Raw genomic sequence first — 21,479 nt, forward strand, 5'->3', positions numbered from 1 at the left:
AACTCTTATTGCAAGGGAATGGCAGCTATTTATTCTTATTGCAAATGAATGGCAGCTTTGCCTCAGTCTCCAGTTGCTAGTCTGACCAGGGTGTAAAAACATCAACAGAGTGTGAAGAAATAACAGCTTTACATGAGCACCATGTTGTATGAACAGCAGTTACATAGCAGGCAACATACATAAGAAATAAAATAAAAGACATTGATTTAAAAAAAAAAAAAAAAAAAAAAATCAAAGAAAAGCGATTGATAACCATCTTACCAGGATTGCGCTGACCAGGGCCATCTCGAAGGTGGTGGGTCCGAGGTTGAAGACGAGGGCGCTGAGCACGAAGCTGATGCCCCGCGTGCCCCGGTCGATGGCCTTGGACAGTGCGCCCGTCTGGCGGCTCAGGTGGAAGCCCAGGTCCAGGTTGTGCAAGTGCAAGAAGACGTTCTTGGCGATGCGGCGGATCGAGCTCTGCGCCACCTTGCCGAACACGGCGTTCCGAAGCTCGTTGAAGAGTGCCGCGCCAGCACGGGAAACACCATCTGAGATCACACACACAGTTTATGATTACAATACTTGCATCACTTAAACACACAGAAAATATTCAGACTGTTGGGGCATGTATGAATAAAGGGGCAGACACACAGACACACACACACACACACACACAAAAACACACAGATACCTTTAAGACCTCGAAATCTCAATTTCTCAATTACTGAGAACAACTACAAAGACAAGGAAAGAATGATGCCGAAAAAACAACAGTCACTATAGTTACAGGAGATCAGCTTAACCCTGAGCTAGTTTAAGCAAAAAACATTAATTGATGGTAAAACCTGGCGAGAAAAGCGCCTCAACCCTTCTGAACTCAATAACTAGAGATTCTAAAATAACTCAAAACAGATTTAAGTTATGGAGGGAAAACAACAAGCCTACAGTCCGGCCCTTCACTGAACTGTGGCCATTTCTGGCATACTGCCCTCACTGAGTCTATTAATCCATAACATGCCGCCAGCTTCTTATTCAGCCACACGCACACAACCGCAACACTTGTTGCCGTCATGGTAAATGCTTAACACACTCACATCTAAAGTACGACTCTCCATTGCTCACACACAGCCTTACAAAGGGTACAAACGGGCTACACTTGGAAGACTGGGTAAACTTGAGAGCTGCTACAGAGTGCTGGACTTGTAATCAGCCTGCTGTATTCAATATGAGCCTGCTGTATTCAATATGAGCCTGCTGTATTCAATATGAGGCTATGGAGTACGGACGAGGAGAGCCAGTCTGTTCCCACAGGAAGAGTAGGACTCCAAACATTAACACGCAGGGGTCTGATTTCTTCCCAAACGGTTTAGAGACACTGCTGGGCAGCCAGAGAAATAAGGGCATTTTTACCGTCACTGGTTAGGGGTCGGGGGTTATTGAAATCAGATCAGTCCATCTGTGTGTGTGTGTGTGTGTGTGTGTGTGTGTGTGTGTGTGTGTGTGTGTGTGTGTGTGTGTGTGTGTGTGTGTGTGTCCGTCCGTATGTCCACTCACATAACCCGAACACTAAAAAATGTTTACAAGGTCACCATATCTCAGTTCTTCAACATGCCCAACCGGACCCTGCTCAGAATGCAAATGCTGGTATTCAGTTTCACGTTGGTTCATATTTTGCGTGACAAAGGTGAGGGCCTGCAGAACCTTACCTGCTCTTGATTTCTTTAATGTTCTTTTAAGAGGCATTAAATAATGTTTGTCTATAACCAGCAAGCTCATAAACCAACAGACGTACCAAGTACCAATTTCTGCCCTTTTCGTTCAAAAATTCGAAAACAAAGATGTTTATTAATACTTCAAAATAATATCTGATTAATAAACCTTACATTTTTCAGTAGCTATAAGTGTGTAGATTTCAAAATCTGGTTTGGTTCTTAACGGGAGCATTTACTGGCTAAAATATCAGATTTTGTTTACCATGCTCAGAGTTTGGTGCTGGGCTTGTGGGTGCCTTATTTCCGCCCACTCACTCAGCACGTCAACGGTTAGACCAATAATTCTCATTGCGAAATCAAAATTCCACTGGAGCTCCAAGCGGTTTTGTACACGCAGCCATACAATACTGTGTACTGCTCTTCGAGTCACTGTACAATGTCATTTTTGGTAGAGATAATTTAGATACCTTTATGGGATGGGTGCTTGCGTTTCTTTAGGAATCCACCGTTTTGGTTTGTATAGAAATGAATATCAAGTGACACATACACATAAAAGGGTGGAAATAGGCAACTTTGCGATAGCATTTTCCCAGCTTCCTTCTCTGCCTCCTTCTAAGTGGAAGAGACGGGCCACAATGATTACTGATGATGATCCACAGGTAACATTGGTCCCATTGATGGCAACTGACATTGCATTTCAGGTCACCAACAAACCGAAAAACACACATTAAGTGTGGTTGCGGAAAATTACTTAATAATAACTGCTAGCATTACACTGAAATTGGCATGATTACACTGTTTCACAACAACATATTTCAAAAATGATGCTCACTACGGTAGACAAATAGTGCTAATCCGTGGTTTGACGTCTGATAGCAGGCACCCTTATTTCTTTATACCGATTATTTGGCTATGTGTTTTGTAAACAATGTTTCTCGTGTCTCCAAAGACCATATTCTGTATTCAAACACTGTAATGAATTAGTCAGTTACGGTACACTTGAGGGGGGGGGGGGGGGGGGGGGGGGTGGATGTCAGGGGATAGAGCATACTGCAGTCAGCTCTGCATCTTTCCAGGAAAACCACAGCCTGCCCTTAAGTCTGCATATGAAATGGCACATCAGCGAACGCCGAAGTGAGTCACTTTGTTATGGACGTCCTGCAGTCTCTGCGGCTTAATATGCATTTGTGTCAGAGCTTAAATCCCGGAGCGTAGCAAAGCTCTAATTACTTCAACTGTATCCTACATCCCCCAAAAACACACGCACACACACACACACGAACACACGCCTCTCACCCCCACCCTCTGCCTGAGTGCCTGAACCTTAATGCGGCTCATTAAAACAGTAGAGGCTCTGAGGGCAGTAACGGCTAAGTAACTGCTAGCGAGCGTTTTTGACTCCGTGCAAGAGCGATCCACAAAATGGCCGCAGCTTGTTATTTAGAAGTCGGGTGTGTTTTGTTTTTTGTTTCTTGTATCGATGCAGACACTCAAAAAGGAGGAGGACTGCAGTTGGCATGAACAAACGTGTGCCTGCACATGTTCACACACAAAGAGATGCACACAAACACACACACTCACAAATACACACACAGAGACACACACAGACACAGACAGACACAGAGACACACACAAATATACACACACAGACACAGACAGACACACACACAGACAGACACAGACACAGACACATACACACAGACACAGACAGACACAGACAGACACAGACAGACACAGACAGACACAGACAGACACAGACACACACACATACAGATAGAAACACACACACAGACGCACATTTTAACCATTTATTTATGTCCACATAAAGAAAACACACAGACACAGACACACACACACACACACACACACACACACAGATGTAAAAGTACTCAGGCAGAACACGAAAGAGAAGAGGAGGGCTCGGCTTGATTTGACGAAATGAAAAACAGAATTCAGCTCCACTGCTTAGGAATTTACGCCTGTTCTCTCTTCAAGGGGAATTTCTTAGTCAGTTATCAAAAACAACACCTGGAATGTGTTGTCGTCTCTGATGTCTTTTTCCTCTCCATACGTCATGTCATGTTTTTACTTCAAAGTTTTACCACCCCCCCCCCCCCCCCCCCCCCCCCATCTTATTCCAATGCAGGTGAGAATTAGGAAAGAAAACACAGATGTAAATGTCAAAGAGAGCTGAACAAGTTGGACTAATAAGGCCCAGCGCTCTCAGTAAGAGCCAAGAGCTTCTCAGCCTGCCCCAACACAGCCGAGAGTTGGGAGGAAACACCTGCTCGCATGGGACCCCCTACATATGCATGACCGGCACTGCACAAAAGAGGACCGGAGAACGGCGCACAGCTACCTACTCTGCGGAGATCTGGAGACAACGCTGGGTTCGGCCAGAGCGGCCTAAAGCTTGTCCAGCCAAAAAGCTATTGACCATTCAACAGATGAACAGGTGACCCTGAGCTAATAAGCGCGCACACACCTAGCGCAGATGCCCAGAGTAAGCCCTGAATAATCACATCATGGGAGGGAGCGAGCGAAGAACGACATGAATACACACTCGAGCTTAAAAAAGAAAAAAAGGTCAGCCGCTACATGATATGAGCCATTCTTCTCCAAGATGAAGTCAACACCTGCTGGAGGGAGGGTAAGGGTGTGTGAGTTTGAGTGTGTGTGTGTGTGTGTGTGTAGGGACTTACAGCCAATCAAGACAGCTGTTGCTATGGTAGCCACTGTGTTTGGCGCGTCGTTCAGGTTCAACATGTGTCCCGACATCTGGTTGAGTTCGTCCACAGCATACTTAAACATGAAGGGCACTGTGACATTTGTCATCTGCATAGTGTATAGTAACAGGAAGAGGGAGAGAGAGGGAGAGGGAGAGAGAGAGAAGTGAGAGAGAGGGAAAGAGAGGGAGAGAGAAAAAACAGAGAAAGAAGAGAGATCATCAGGTAGAGGTGAAGAGCGGAAAAGGGGGGAAAAACACAAACCGTTAATGCTGAGGGGCTCTCCTGTCTGCACGGATTTGGCGTGAGGGGAGGGGAGAGTGAGTGTGAGATTACAGGCTGGGCTTTTCTGCGGAGATGAGGAGGCTGCTTTTGACCGCGGCCAGACACAGCAGCGAGATTACCAAGATAAGAGACGCTGGAGAGTTAGGAGCGTCTGCAGGACCTAGGTGGTGTACGGTCAGAATGCCAACAGGGGGTTTGGGCAGGGGCATTAGAACAGGGGTATTAGAAACAGGGCATTAGAGAATACTGCCGTGTCGGAGGGTGGGGGGGTAACGGGGGTAAGGCAGAAATAGTGTGGAGGTGAAAGCCTCTCCTTTGTCATGCCATTGAAGTGCAGGCTATTATGGAGGATATTCAAAGGTCAATCCACGTGAAACACGCTCGTACGAAGAGAACAATGGAAAGCCGGGAAGCTCCCAGTAGAGCCTCATATAAATGATATGATGCTAGCTACTACAAGTGACACTCTGCTTGGAATAAAATAACATGTGAAGCCTCTCTTAAGTCCTGTTCACACAAAGCCTTCAGACTGCAGAGAAAACAATGATTTGGCTTTGAATCTGTAAATGAAACCAAAATGAAAAGAGAACAGTGTCCCTGAGGTCTGCAGTGTCACAAGGGTGGCAGAAGAGGACGAACAGCCTGGTTCAGCGTTGTTAAAGGTCTCATTCACTGAGAAACCGTTTAATACTTGTTACTTTCGAAAATACTATAGCACACTCCAAGTTGCATATGCATGCTGCACGTGAAAATGATCTTCTACCCCCATTGCCCGCATTAGCCAATGAAAGAAAATACACGGAAAAACAAGCGAATCAGAAAGAGCCCTTCCCAATGACGCCGAAGGGAAACTGATTATTCATGGCCTCGCCCACCTTGGCTTGTGACCCAGTGTTGCCAACTTAGCAACTTTGTCGCCATATTTAGCGAGATTTCAGACACCCCAAGCGACTTTTTTTTGTAAAAAGCGACTAGCGACAAATCTAGCTACTTTTTCTGGCATTCTTGGAGACTTTTTGAGACTCTGATGTGATGGCATGTAACGTCCCTTTTTATTCTTCTAGTGAGCAGTGAGTTCGGCTGTGCTGTATAAGAGTCTCATGCCTGTTTCGTTTGTGAATTAGCCTACATCGAGTTCGCCCAAAGCGTTGTCCCATGATTATAAAAGTAATGACTGGCCTATGTAGTATCAGCCAATGTTATCCACAGAAGTAGATGTTCTATAGATCTAACAGCTCAGACAACGTTATTGGAAGGTGCAGCAACTTCGGGTGAGATTACAACCAGAGTCAACGAGACGAGAGCAATGACATGATGACAGGGAAACAGGGACACACTTTCCAGCACCGTTCAACAGAGGAAAGTAGGCTACAACTTCATTCACAAGCAGATCAGTTCAAAATCGAGCATACAAGTTAGAAAAACCTAAAGCATTCGTTTAGGCTATGTAGCCTCAATGTTGTCAATGCAGGACAGACTGGCTGAGGGGAAAAAAATTCTTTCTGCCTGTCCGAGTGACATTAACTAAATAAATCCAAAATATAGCCATTGTTATAAGGTTAAATTGTGTGTAGCCATATGGTGAAGTTATAATTATACTTCAAGCTGTGCAAAGCAAATGCAGTAGTTGGGAATAGGTTGGAAATTACTGATTTTCAGCCACTTAATGTTCATTCTGGTGTATACTATGACAAGATGTACAGAAGTGTAAAGTGTATCAATTACCCTATTCAAGTATATTAAATAGAGATGCACCGATATGGAATTTTAGGGCCGATAACCGATATTTATTGGTTTGTTGTGGCCGATACCGATACGATAACCGATAATATTACTCTTGAAAAAAAATTGTGAAAAGTGATTTGGGGAAAGCATTTAATAAGCATAATTTTATTGCAGTAATTTTACCTACCACCAAATGATGGACAGAACTCATAATAGTCCTCAATAGTATGGCAGTCAATAACATAACAGTAGCCTAACCCTACAGTATGTGTGGCTCCTTTAAGTGAACCTGACGTCAGTGAATTGCGAGTGAGTGGCTAGAGAGTTTGAATCGTTTTCATTTAGGACTAAACGCTCATAAACGGCTCAGCCTGGAATAAGCTACAGTATAGCAACCAAATCACGAGTTTGTGAGAGAAACTTAGGTTTAGTTTCAACAGCGGGTAACTGAATAAAGCTGCAACTCCTCAGACTGTATCTTATGTCCGTCTACTCTGTTGCGCACAACCTGCTGCAGCAGAAATTAAAGGAGTAACCCTGAAGGTTTTAATAACTTATTATGATGACCTGTCTGGAACTGAAGCACGAATGGTTAGCATATTTCTAGGTAATAATACAAAACCCAAGCTAAAGTAATGCAAATATAATACTAAAACACAACTTGGAACTAGGCCTACTTATGTACTCGTCCCACTAACGAGTTTGTTTATTTGTTTCCCCGACCAGCGCTGTAAAGTGCAAACACACCAGCACAAGACGGCTTTAAATAGGGCTGAGCTCGGCTCTGTTAAGGTTAAATAGCATTTCATTCACAAGAGGATTTTGAGATGCACAGATTCCCAAATGAACGCATATCCACAGATTTTGTTCACACCGCTGACATTATATTGAGGAAAAAGTATAGCCAACCAAGCTCAAGTAGTTCAGTGTAGCCAGACGGACCTTACATAGGCCTAAATTAGGACTTTAAAAAATATCGGCCAGAATTCTGTTATCGGACTGATAATAATATTTTCATTTTTTCACTTATCGGCTAATAATATATCGGCCGCCGATATATCGTGCATACCTAATATTAAATTAAATATATTTAAATTAGGCTCTAAAAGTTGCCTATTTCAGTAGGCATAGGAGAAAAGCAAACAGCTGTAAAGGGGTAATTTATATGCAAATTAGTGTGTGACATCATCTAGCGACATTTAGAGCTGGTTTTAGCTACTTTCCATTTGAAATAGTTGGCAACACTGTTGTGACCGCCTACAGGAAGACTGGAAGATTTTGCGGCTAGGGGATTGTCTCTCTGCAGCTAGTAGGAGCTAACAGCAAGTTGCTAACATGGCGGGAAAAATCGTGCCTGTGTTATTTGTGGCAATAACACATCAATGTTGCATGTCTTGCCTTAGAAACATGAGTTGAGGAAGAAATGGTTCGGATTTATCGTTGGAACACCACCACCGAAGTAGTGCAACATTAGTTCTGTGTTACAATCATTTCGACCACACTCACTGCCTACAGTTAGAAAGTGGTTTTGCATCGATGTTCTGAAAACCTGGTTCTGTACCGTCATGATGATCGACCACCAGCTCACAGGCTGTAAGTACAAACAAACTTTTCCACCTAACGTCTGTTACAAAATAGCATGGTCATATTCACGTTAGCATGCATGAAAAAGGTACAAGCTAGGCTTAGGCTAGCATATAAAGAGTACAAGCTAGGCTTAGGCTTCCTATTATACATTCTCTGGGCTAGCCTATATTACAGGAAGCTACACCAGGCACGTAACTGAAGTGTTCTGTTCGCGACGTGTCAGGCTACACAGCTTTCTAGCCTACATTAGGTCATCACGTTAGAAGCAAAGGTTTGTGATCTAACTTTTATTGTTGTGCTAGTTAGTTTCTAGAAGTCTTTTTCTAGTAGGCTAATACAGGTTCTTATGTGCTCGTCAATGTTTGGGAAAGTCAATTCATGGATTTCTTCAGGTCACTTTCCACAGGTGTATAAAATCAAGCACCTCGATTATGAATGTAGACTGCATGGTGCTTGATTAATACACCTGTGTAAATGGACCTGATGAAACCCATGAATTGCATAACAGATAGAATTGATATTACCGAATGTCTTCTTGTGGGTGTGCTACTTAGTACATCATACACCTTACCACAGTCACTAAAATATTTTTGTTTCCATTGTGCCAGTACAGTTTTGTCTGAGATAGTGAATGTCCTGTGTACTATTAGTATCTTTGTAACTTGACAGTAATACACATTTATTTACTTTAGGTACCCAAACAGAATACTTCATGAAAAGTATGAGTATTGATACAAGCACTTCGGATACACCATGGGCATGGGGGCCTGCTACCTCTACTTTTTGACGGCCTAGCTGTTCTTCCAACCTTGCTTGTTGTCTTTGCACCTTGCTTATGGTGTCAGAGGATTCATATGATTTAAACTGGCATAGGTTACATCAGTGTTGCAGAACTGTTTGGATTTACATACAAGTTGGTTCAATATTGCAAACAACTCATCTATTATATTTTACCACATCTACTTGTGGAACACTTGAGATAGCTTGCGGACCACACTTTGAGTACCACTGCTGTATGTAAATATAAAAGTTATTTATTGAAAATTTACCTGTTTTGTATATTTGTTTTAGGAGTTTCATCAGTTTTTGTCCCTTTTAAGCTAAAGGTTTATCTTACCTTTTATATCTTCTGTCTCACAGAGGGCCATAGTCGTCATAGTCGAATGTTTAGTGCATTTTGAAGGGAGTACATTATGCTAAGGCAGACTGGTTCTAATCCTGGGTACAGGGTCATACAGACAACAGGGGTACTGGTGTTGCCCATTTTTCTAACCACATGAGCAATCCCCTTACGAAAAAGTAGTATAGGAATCTTATAAGATTACTATAATATTTTGTCCCAAATACTATAGGAATAATTATTATAGGAATAATAGGGACATACTGTAGAAGTACTACTAATAACTCTATAATATCCTGTAACCGCTATAGTTTTTTATAGTAGTCTTATAGTACCTATAGTATGTCCAAATACTATAGTATTCCTATAAGATTACTGTAATATTTAGTCCCAAAATACTATAAGATTCCTATAGTAGGCTACTTTTTCTGTCATACGTGGCAGAAAACAACTTGAGTAGGCTAACCTCTGCCAATGTCAGGCTATCAAAGCCATAGTTCTCGTTTGCATTTAGATCTATAGATATATATATATATCTATATATATATATCTATATATATATATAGGGCTATGACCAAGTGGTCTTTCAATGATAGTTATGGTTTGAATGCCATGATACTATCTATTCCGATAGCATTAGCAGGCTAGGTCAGTGGCTGAACTGCATTTAGGGTGCTTACCTGTGTTGTGAAGTAAAATATCTACTAGGAAGATTGCAAAGACTTTTGACTGTGTAAAGAAATAGGTCTTTATTTTAAAACGTTTCCAACTGTTTATTACTTGAAAGCAAGATGACGATTGTCACAAACGTTTACCTCTTTTAGGAGAAATTTTAAGCTGACAGGCAATTGTTACCATTCTATTAAACCAACGTTCACAGACAAACGATCAGAAAGCGGTTCTTCTTCCTACTCGGATACTAGGATCAAACACATGAAGTTGTATCTCCGAAGACATTTTGTGCAACAGTTTTGACTCGAGTTTTAGTCACAGTCACGTCACAGTACTGTTAGCCAATCAGAGGTGAATTCATTAGCATGTCATATTCATTAATATTCATGACTAGAGGCGAAATCCAGTCGTTCCTCCCCGCCCACCTTCCCCACGAAACTAGAACAGCATGAAACAGACGCAGGACAGCATTTTTTTCACCAGAACCGGCTCACAGGGCATTCATCAATACTACAGACCACTGCAAAATTAATGAAAAAACGATGAGATGAGACCTTTAACATTTTAAGGTTTTTTAAAACATGTTTGTGTAGGTGCTGGCATTGGGGTCAAAGGGTCAACAGGAATGAGGGCACTCTATGTGCCAGCATCACACACAGACAACGTCTATTTAGATAATGATGATGTGCGTTTTTGTGTGAGTGTGTGTGTACACGTATTGGCTATTGTGTGGAAGGAGGGGATAGTGCAATTGCCTGTCTGACTGACAGTGCTGTGCCGGTGCATTAAAGGGCAGGCTGTTTTTGTGCGCTGACCGGGCCGCAGTGGAAATGAGGTGGCTGATGCATCCGCTAATGGAATTGAAATGGTTATTAAAGCTAATTAAAAGCTTGGGGACAGCTGCTCGGCGCAGGCAGTAAGGACCGCAGCACATCACGGGGACCAGAGCGTTCCCATCAATTTGATGCCCTTCTATTTTAGGGCTTAACCCTTTCCTCTACCACAAAACAAAACACAATTTTTTGGGGAGAGGCTTATGATGAAAGTGCTCTGACATGTGAAATGTATTTGTTTCATGATACGTCTTGACTTCCATCTCCCATATGATATGCACAGACTACCTAGACTACAGCCCCTCGCCTACTTCTAGTTAACTTTGATGCAGCCTCGGAAGCCACTGCAGTCTGAACAAGCGAAGAGACTCTGTGCGATTCATGACCAGCCAATTACTGCAATAAGGGCAAATCTGACAAGGGGAAAATGAGCTGCCAACGCCATATTTTCAATTGAGCTTCCAAGTGGCACTGGTATGCTCTGTGAAGGTCTAACGCAACAATTAAGAGAGCCTTCTAGACTAGTGCAAAAAAAAAAAAAAAAAACAGAGGTAATTCCTTCAGACGGAAGTCGGAGAGTGAAAAATATATAGTCCAACAAGACTGTCGGCTAATTTTTGAACAATATTACATCTCATATGCCCTTGATAGAACTACATTAGGGCTGGTTTCTTCCCAAAGGTGGTGTTTACCAAAACTTGGTCTTCAGGCCTATGAATTTGTTGAAACCATTTGAATCTATAAAGACAAAAAAAAAATACACTTGGGCAGTATTTCTCGAGACGGCCTAGCTGTTCTTAATCTTGCTGAAATTAATTTAGGATTTGTTTTTTTTTGTTTGGGGAAAAAGGGTGCAATGTTAAATAGTTTTTTGTTTGGGGAAAAGGGGTGCAACGTTAAATGTTTGGGGAAAAGGGGTGCAATGTTAAATAGTTTTATTGTTTGGGGAAAAGGGGTGCAACCTTAAATCGTCTCATTATCCTTCCATACTTTCATAATCTCCTAACCCACCTCCCATTCCCCAGGTGGACGGCATGAGATGGTGGACGTTGATGCGGATTAGTTGGTGAAAAAACAAAAGGTTATCGCTGGCGGTGCTAGCTATTGGGGGTTGGGGGTTGTGGTGGTGGTGGGGGTGTGTGTGTGTGTGTGTGTGTGGGGGGGGGGGGGGGGGGGGGGGGTTGTCAATCTTTATCTCCTCGGGCAGATCCCACCTCGGCCGGACCGCAGACAGAGATAAGAGCAGCGAGGTCCCCGTCGGCCTCAAAACCGACCACTCAACAACAATGGAGGACGACACACAGCAGTGCTTTTTCACAAATGCCCAACTCGTCCACAATATCACAGAAAGGTGGCTGTTTCTACAAATAGAAAATATGCCACAAGCATCCCACAAGACTGGAAACTGTAAGTGGATATTGGTGCAACGCAGCCTCGTCTACATAACAGCACAAAGGCTTCCCTTATAAAGCTTTTTAAAAACAGAGTAGCCCCACACTCTGATCTCTTAATGACCGACGTTAATACATTTATCAAGAGATCAGAGCGTTTTTAAACTTTTTTTTAATTTTTAACTCCTGCCCAGCACCTGTATTTGGGTGTGCATTCGTCCTCCACACTTTTTTCTTATGAAGCCTTTTAACATGAGACCCAGAGCTTCCACCTAAAGGTTCTAAGCCTTGCAGGGGAATCATGGTACATTTTCAAAGGGGCCTCAGCAGACAGATGACAGACAGACACTTTTCTTACATTTCAGATTTTTAAATGCAGGTGCAAATGGGCATGGGCAAAAGGGTGAGACATGGGGTGTATTAGCTACGATAGGGCACATGGAAAAAATTATTTTTAAGGACAAATGATATGTGTGCAAGAGTGTGTGTGAGTGAGTGAGTGAGTGAGAGCATCTGCGTTAAGGCCAGGTCTAGGAGTGATGAAAGAATGAACATGGGAACACAGAATTGGTCAGATACCAGCTCTGAAACATTCCATAGCCCAAATTAAATAAATAAATACAATAAATAAACCAAATATAAATCTAACACGCCTAACGCCCTTGCAAATATTTAGAATGCACTGATTTCATTAACAGATATCACTGTGTGAAAATGTCTACTTAATAAAGTATCAAACCCTCTGCTGTTCTTACTGCTACAGAGAGAGTATCTGGTTTCCTAGAAACACACATACTGTATATATTGTCAAATTAAATACAAAAAAAATCTACCTTTAGGGTAGGTCACTGCATATAAATGATATATATCTACTAAAGAAAAATATAGCTGCAACTGTTAAAGAAATTACAAGCCTTTTCTACAAACTGGGTGCTCTAGTAATTAGACCTCTGTGTTATCTTGACATAACGTATTCTCACGTCACATGTAGCAGTACAATGCAGCAGTACAACTGTATTGTGTTATTAAGTTAATATATCTCACATTATGCAAACATTACCTTATTTCAGTTCAGTTCTGGTTAGATAAGCAGGCCTACCTTGGACACGGCGAGCAGTCCTAGTGAGATAGCCACTCTGGCTCGAAGGTCTGGTCGATCCTTTGGCCATACATACGACATCATTGCAGAGAGGATCTTTGTGGAGTTCACCTCTTTCAGCTGTCATCAGCAACAAGAACAACAGAAAGCAAACAATGAGCCTCCATGTCACCACAGGAGACCACATGAGAAATCTGTTTATGACTATTGGTCATGCCAGTTTTTTTTTTTTTTTTTGTAGTCAGAACAGTGCAAAATAACAGTGTGACATACTGTAACACTATTCTGTTTAGTCCAGAGCTGGACATTCCGGTTTCAGAAAGTGAAAGTCCTGAGAAAGTAAAAGTCCTGCCATATATACTTTCTACCTTTGCACTCAACACAGGTGATATCACTAATTATCTGATCTACCTGGCTGCTAATTAGGAGGAGCTGATTTACTAAATGGTTGGATCAAATGCAGGACTTTCTGAACCTGCCTCTAGTTTATTCATGTCTGTGATATGTTTTTTACCTTTCAGGTCTAATCTACAGGCACGTAACTGAAGCGTTCCGTTCGTGTGTCTGCTGCAACAATTAGCTTCCACTATATTCAATGGAAGTAGCTACACCAGACGTGATGGCAGCACGTATATTCGAAAAAAATAGACCATTCTTCTGAAATGGATTTTACACGTCGCGAACGTAGCGCTTCAGATACACGCCTGCTGTAGCTTCCCTGTAACTCTTCGAGAGTTCACACACACCCTCATGGGGCCACTACTTGAGCTCTGTCTGCGTTTTTGTGCGCACCATCATAGATATGCCCTATAGTTAATTAATGCATCTCTTAAGAGATCTAAAACTGTGCATGGTCTGGTAACACTGCTCTCTGTATTTTTAAATTGTGGCCTAGATATAGCTGGTTTAGATGAGGTCCTAAAATATCTTTCTGCCATTTATTTGATAAACTTACTTACTTTGACAAACAACTAAAACTCACTTTTTTTAGGAAAAAAAAAAAAAAAACAACCCTCTCTCTCTCTCTCTCTCATGTGATTCCGTCAGAAAGCCTCATCAGGGAGGGGTGTCTGACTGCGCCCGGAGTCCATCAGCACACATGGCGGCCCAAATGCCAGGAGAGCTGCCATCATGTGCCAACAGCTCCCTCGCTCCCCAGGTGGGCCCTTGAGAGTCCGCCTGGCATGGCAAGGCAAGCAGAGCACCCCCCCCCCCCCCCCACACACACACACACGCACGCATCCTGGACCCCCCCCCCCCCCCCCCCCCCCGAGCCTCCTGGTCTGTCATGGACTGGGCTACTCCCAGCCTGGTGCCAGCCGAGGCTGTTTACCTGGCGCGCAAGGCTGGCCACCTGCTTCCCGTCGCACTAATCCCATCAATATGGTGGCGCAGCGGCGAGAGGCGGCTCGGTGGCAGCAGGGTTCATCGTAAATTACAAACTAAAAATGCACAACACCTGTCTCTCAGGTGGCCAGGAACGGGGGTACGCTGGGCGTGTGCATGTGACAGGGTGTGTGTGTGTGTGTGTGTGAGTGACATCAAATGTATCAGTGTTGTGTGTTTATATGTGTGTGTGGACTGTAAGTGTTGACAGAATAAGTGAACGCATATGTGTTGCACATGAGAGAGAGAGGGAGAGGGAGAGAGATTGTGTGCCAGCCAGGCATACTCTGGCTACCTCAATCCAGAGAAGGGGAGAACACGGTGTTCCTGTTCCCTGAGGTCAGCAGACTGACACCAGCGCCGTCTGCTCCTCAGCCACTCACCACTGACATCTGCTGACAGCCGCCTGCCTACAAAACCCCTCACACAAACCCCTCACAACGACCCCTCACAACGACCAGGCACACCAACCCCTCACAACGACCAGGCACACCAACCCCTCACAAAGACCAGGCACACCAACCCCTCACAACGACCAGGAACAGCCAACCCCTCACAACGACCAGACACACCAACCCCTCACAACGACCAGGAACAGCCAGCCCACTCCTCCTCTCATAGCAGGTTATGTGCCCTCTGGAAGCCTTTCAACAGATTATGTGCCAAAGGTGTGTGCCAAGGTTGTGTGCCAAGTGAGGCTGACGTGCCTGCAATATGTAATATGAACTACACTATTACTATACTGGCAACATTGCATATTTTCATTTGCAGGAAAATACTGTTTTAGAAAACACTGATCATAATCATCATTATTTTGCCACAATTAACCTTCCGGTGATCTCACTTTTACTGAATGTAATTGACAAGATGCACACAGAAGCTTTTGCAACCTACAACTAACTGCACTATTGATAGTTAAACATGTTTCCTTATACTGGGTAAAATTGCATTCACAACCAAATTGCCACTACAACTGGGTGGCAATTAAAGAGTCAAGAAACCTTTTCAAACACAACACCCACTCACCACATCTAGAGAGAGAAACAAACACTGCAATTATTGTCGTCTTCTTAAGAAATGTAGTATTTGGTTTAAGTATGTGGCGTATATGTGGACAAACAAGGACCCGCTTTAAGAAGCTTTTAGACTGAAAGCATACAGAAGGCCATCCTTAAAACTATTTTTGTTTGCCGTAACCCGACCGACCCACTTGCCACCATTTTTTTTTTTTTTACTCTTCAAACAACTAATACAAATTCAATAAAATAATATTAATGATATTTTAGTAAGTATTGTGAATATAAATTGCATACATACAACATAGGCAACGTTATTTCTATTAAATAAAAACCTGTGGCGTCATCTATTAATATGTATACACCATTGGTTTACGCATGTCACACTACTGTATGGCCTATATGTTCGCTTTGTTTCATTCACTATCAATGGTTCGCGCTTATGACAATAAATGATTCAGCAAGTCTTGTATGAATTCCATGTGTGCTTGTACTGAATATGCTTCCGTAAGTCTGTTGTGGCCAGCGCTAGGGGTGAACGATTTTGGAAAAAAATCTAATTGCGATTTTTCTCACCAATATTGCGATGCGATTATTTTTAAGCTCTTTATCTTCTGTCTTATTCAACATAGACAAGCAATATATTATTCTATAGTATGACCAACACAAAATTAGATAAGTTAAACATAGGCCTGGGCTCCAAGAAAGAACAGTTTATGTTATGATGGCATTAGGTCATTGAATAAGATTGATGAATGAAATATTTTTTATTTAACTATTTTAATCACATTAGTAGACCTATATTTGTTGAATGACTTCCAGCCTTGTAAACATTTAATGATTCTGATTCGTTTCTATTTCATGTAGATATGACCTTCTTTCGTTAGTTAACCAATAGGTCTACATGTAGTGGCACTGACACGGCTTCTCCTTGTCCTGTGCTCTCCATACACGCACGCACGCGCGCACACACACACACGCTCCTCTCCTCTGTAGGCTACTTGCACGTGAATCGGAACAAACTACTGTAGATTGTTGTAGCGCAAATAAATGCGGCCGAAAGACTGTTCGGCTCGGTGTTAACTAAAGATTAGCATCATCAACACCGCAGCGCAATACGCATGCATGCAAATTAACTAGTTTGTTCATATCACAACAAAGCCAAATCGCGGAGACAAAACTCTTTAAACAGGCAAAGTTAGCAGCAGTTAGCAGCATGTATGTAGCCTAGAGCCTTAGCTGATAAGCTAATGTTAGAACAGCTGGGTTTTTGGTGGTTAGCTGTGTCAACTACTTGCGGATAACATTATGCATCAATCTGTGAGATTAAATGTTTGTGCCGCCAACCCCCTTGGATATCGCAAATGCCCCACTGTCACTGTACTCCAGTAAACAAAGTCCCCAGTGCTCAGGTGAATGGCTGCTGTCGTGGAGTTTTAATCGTCAGCTGGACAAGTGAACGAAGTTACCAGCCAGAGTAGCAGCACAGGGGAATTATGAACTAGAACCAGGGACATGGCAGGTTCGAGCAAAAGGTAATGAAGAGGTTTATTTTTAACCAAAGTAGCTCTACTGATCAGACCTTTCTTGACACTGTTAGCTGGTCCTCTTGTTTACGTTTTTTGCTTCTTCGGTGGTCGTGAGAAGAGTCGGTGGCGCGTCGGCAAGCGCAAGTATAAATGCGTTTTGGTGACGTCACATATTACAAATCGCAGCCTTTGCGGTTTGAAAATCGTGTTTCATCATATCGCGATATTATCGCAAATGCAATAAATCGTTCAGCCCTAGCCAGCGCCCTCTTCTATGCAGTGGTATGCTGGGGAGGAAGCACAAAGAAGAAGGATGCTGGGCGACTTGACAGGCTGGCTCTGTAGTGGGAGCTGAACTGGAGTGCATCACTTCAATATCTGACAAAAGGACCCTAAACAAACTGATCAACATCTTGGACAATGAATGTCATCCGCTCTACAGCACTATCAAAAACCAAAAGAGCTTGATCAGCTGGAGACTTTGCTCACTGCCATGCACAACTGAAAGGCTGTCATTTGTTCCTAGGGCCATTGAACTGTTCAATGCCTCACTAAAGGGAAGAGGAGAGATAGACTTCTCTGCTTAGTCTGTCTGCCTCTCCACCCTCTCCATGTCCATGTTTTTTGAGTACTGACTGCCCACTACTGCTTACTACTGTTTTACTATTGTACACAGCCTAATGTTTTCACTACTGTTTTACTGCTACACTGTTTTTCTTTTTTCATGCTATATTAGCACACATGATCAATGATCAATGGCTGCGGTCAGGCTTCTGATACAATACTGAATGAATGAATGGCTATAACCCTATTACCTCAACCTGTTTTTGCACTGAAATAGTTTTTTATTTTACCTTGTCTACATTACACTTTACTCTCCTATTTGTCTATATTATTTATGCTGGTCTCTAGACCTTACTCTTGCACTGTTGGACTAATGTTGGACTACTTTTTGCACCTTCACCATGACACTCACTCTCTTGAGCACCTTGCCAGGCACACATAACTAAGGACTATGGTTGGATTACTGTTTACACCTTCACCATGACACTCACTCCTTTTAGCACCTCACCAGTCCTGGCCCTGTCACTACAAGCGTCTTATGCTTGATCACCCTCAAGCACATTGGACTTTCTTAATTTAACTTATATAGTGTATTTAGTATTGTTAGTTTTCTTATCTGTCTTATTGTACAGTGGAGTTTAGTTATATGTTTATACTTATGTTTACCATTTCTGCTGTAAGTGCATGTTGTGTGTTATGTCTGTATGCTACTGAGACCCTTGAATTTCCCCTTGAGGATCAATAAAGTATCTATTTATCTATTTATGTAAAGGTTTTGTTCTGCTTGAGGCGTGGTCAGATAGAATCTTAAACAAACAGGTCAGATAACAAAAAAAGTGCTAAGTAACTGTGACTTGGCAACTCACACATATATAGTATAGTATAAGTATAGTCTTTTGATCCCGTGAGGGAAATATGGTCTCTGCATTTATCCCAATCCGTGAATTAGTGAAACACACTCAGCACACAGTGAGGTGAAGCACACACTAATCCCGGTGCAGTGAGCTGCCTGCTACAACAGCGGCGCTCAGTGATGGGTTAGGTGCCTTGCTCAAGGGCACTTCAGCCCTCCGGTTACAAGTCCAAAGTGCTAACCAGTAGGCCACGGCTGCCCCAAATATTGACTTCACTAGGTTGTAGGTACTAAACAAATCCACACTGAATTCAATGTAGGGTAGGCCAGCAAATGTACAGTAGATTTGCTGGTCATTTTTATGTTTGTGGGCCCACGTCTGGTCCCCCACATAATGGTGGCACCCATCTAAACATCTAGACAACATGTTTTATTTTCAACCAGAAATAAACTGGAGCTTGAATGTTTAAAGATGCAGTCTGTGATTTAGTTTCACAATAGGTTTCCCGTTTACAGAGCCACGACTGTGTACAAACACCAGATAGCTGGGGGACCATAATCAGGAATTTGAGAGAAGGTGTATGGGATTAGAATAACAGACTGCAACTCTATGTGCTAGTGAGAATTCTTCTTTGTCAAATATTCAATTGCCAAAGGCCCAAAACATCATGTAACCGAACACAAGCATCAATTTCAGCTTAAATGAACTATGTTGCTATGCAACTTATTAAAATGTACTTACCACATTCTTGGGGTCTGCATTCAGACCCCCTCCTGCATGACCGTGCCAGCATGTCCGCTTGTCTGTGATTTGCAGATGCTGTTGGAACAGAAGAAAAGTGTTATACGTTTTATAGATCTTTGTTAGAAGTCATACCAAACTCTAGACTAAATCTGAGCAAGTCGCAGATTATCAAAGTACTATGTAGATGCAACTAATATTGATATGTAAATATAACATAAGCATCTGATTCATCAGAACAACAGAGCAACCAATGAGTTTGGTTTGTGATCGAGGTAAACATTTTTGCTATATACCGGTAACTAAAATACAGTAAAGCCCAGAATCATTTATACCATTCATTAAAAGAATGAATTATGTTTTTTGTTGGTCAAATAAGAAAACACAGTAAACAAATTCGGCATAGGTAGGGTTAACCTAGGCCTAGGCTTAGCTGTGAAAAATGACTCTCCTTAACTCACCTTTACCGCTTCCAGTAACTGTCGCGAATTCTGGTGTCTGTTGACATTCCATGAGGCCGTCCTCACGTGTGGACCCAGTAACTACAGTCCAATAGTAAGAGATAAGGAGTACCATTAGACAACTCATAAACAGGATCGCTTAGCCTCATGCATCTGACGTAACAGAACAGCATCACACGTGTACCTAGGGGGCAAATGCATAATTATGATTTTGTGCCACTGACAGAACTGCATGGGAGGTTTGCCTGTTTAGTTGTCAACCACTATGTAAACAGGGAAATTCCATACTCTACCATGGTCATTTCCCATTGTGAAATGGAGAAGTTAACACTTTTCTAACTGTTGGCCTCAATACAAAAACTTCAATTACTTGTAACTCCTGTTTGGATAAACACTAAAAACTAGAAAACTGAAAAAGGTAAATGAGGCTGAAATGAGCAGTACCTAAAGTAATGCAAAGTAACTCATTCATTGTTTATAATGATTAACAACAATAATAATTCATTGGTCTGGTTTGTCAGTTATGTTCAGCGACCAACATGTCTTCTGATTATTTGGAAAAAATAATAATACTGCCATCTCTACAACAAATATGCTTAGGTCATTTCCAACAGATAGCTCCTGACGTGCATGATCACGTGTTAAAAACATGAGAAGGCCCATGGGTGGGTTAACTGGGTGCCGTGTTCCTTATCTAACTAGCACAAGTTGTTGGAGCTGACAAGCATGTAGTCAGCATCATGTGATGGAACACGTACCCAATTAACAAAGGCAACTTCTTAAAGCTAATGTCAAAGCCTACACTGCATCTAGCCAAATAAACTAAATTGTTACATGGTATCTCCTTTGAGTTTCAATAATTAGAAGTTGGATACGTCAACCAACTGCGGAGTTATGAAATAGCGCGCATGTTAATCGCATCTTAATTTCTGCCATAACCTCACGTGAACCAACCTCCTGTTGGTTATTGGGCATGGTGCAGGGAAATACATTTAAACAACAAGAAAACGTTACACATAGTAAATGTCACGTTAACAGCGCCTCAGACAAGACTTCTACTCGAACTTTTGACCACAAACTTATTCAACAGCTTACCATTTTACTGAACGTTAGCCATAGCCAGATAGCTAGTCTTAGCTACAAGAAACAATAAACCAAGAGTCTGTCAGCAGTATTGTCTGTTGCCCTCAGATTTATCAGTTAATTCCCATATTGTTGGAAACAGTTATTCACCTGACTCATACCATTAGCTAGACAGCTAACTGTAGCTGCTATCATTGAGGTTTAGGTGCTAACTTTCACTGACCAATGCTTCTGCCCTTGTAGCCTATGACTTGCGTGACACTTCCCAAAGAGTCTCCCTGAATAAGTCATTCACCTGATAGGTGTTCTGTGGTTTACGGTGAGTGGCACTTCTCTTCTCATTGCAACTCCAAACATGATATGAGCTCGTCTGTTGAAGTAACAAGGCTAGTTTGCGTCTTCGAAAGTGGAACCCACATTTTAGCGGTGCCAACAGTGGCGCCATGTTGTTCAGAAGGAACGAGGGTTGTACACGGAAGTCTTTCGTCATTTCCAGGCAGAGAGTAAACCCCGATAAACCCTCGTTTATGGTTTATGATTGACAATAATCCTAATACGAATACAAATACTACCTACACTACTACTACTACTACTAATAATAACAATAATGATGATAATAATAACAATGATGATTTGTATGACACGACACAAATTTCTACTAGGCCGCTATCCATCAAATGTTCAAATGTATGCTGTATGTTCTTCTACGTGGC

At 42.3% G+C, this 21,479-nt stretch overlaps 1 protein-coding gene across 1 annotated transcript in view; it reads right to left on the bottom strand.

Annotated features, from left to right (window-relative positions):
• The window catches only part of abcb7 (ATP-binding cassette, sub-family B (MDR/TAP), member 7), a 40,160-nt gene extending 18,894 nt beyond the window's left edge, over positions 1–21,266 (bottom strand). Inside the window, exons 1-6 of the mRNA XM_042074187.1 lie at positions 21,062–21,266; positions 19,684–19,764; positions 19,223–19,300; positions 13,133–13,252; positions 4,397–4,529; positions 262–530 (exon numbers count right to left, since the gene is read on the bottom strand). Coding sequence (XP_041930121.1) covers positions 262–530; positions 4,397–4,529; positions 13,133–13,252; positions 19,223–19,300; positions 19,684–19,764; positions 21,062–21,256 — 876 coding nt within the window. The 5' untranslated portion in view covers positions 21,257–21,266. The remainder of the gene's footprint in view (positions 1–261; positions 531–4,396; positions 4,530–13,132; positions 13,253–19,222; positions 19,301–19,683; positions 19,765–21,061) is intronic.
• Between the last annotated feature and the right edge of the window lie 213 nt (positions 21,267–21,479).

Source organism: Alosa sapidissima, chromosome 20 (genome assembly GCF_018492685.1).
Source record: "Alosa sapidissima isolate fAloSap1 chromosome 20, fAloSap1.pri, whole genome shotgun sequence".
Lineage (NCBI taxonomy): Eukaryota > Metazoa > Chordata > Actinopteri > Clupeiformes > Clupeidae > Alosa > Alosa sapidissima.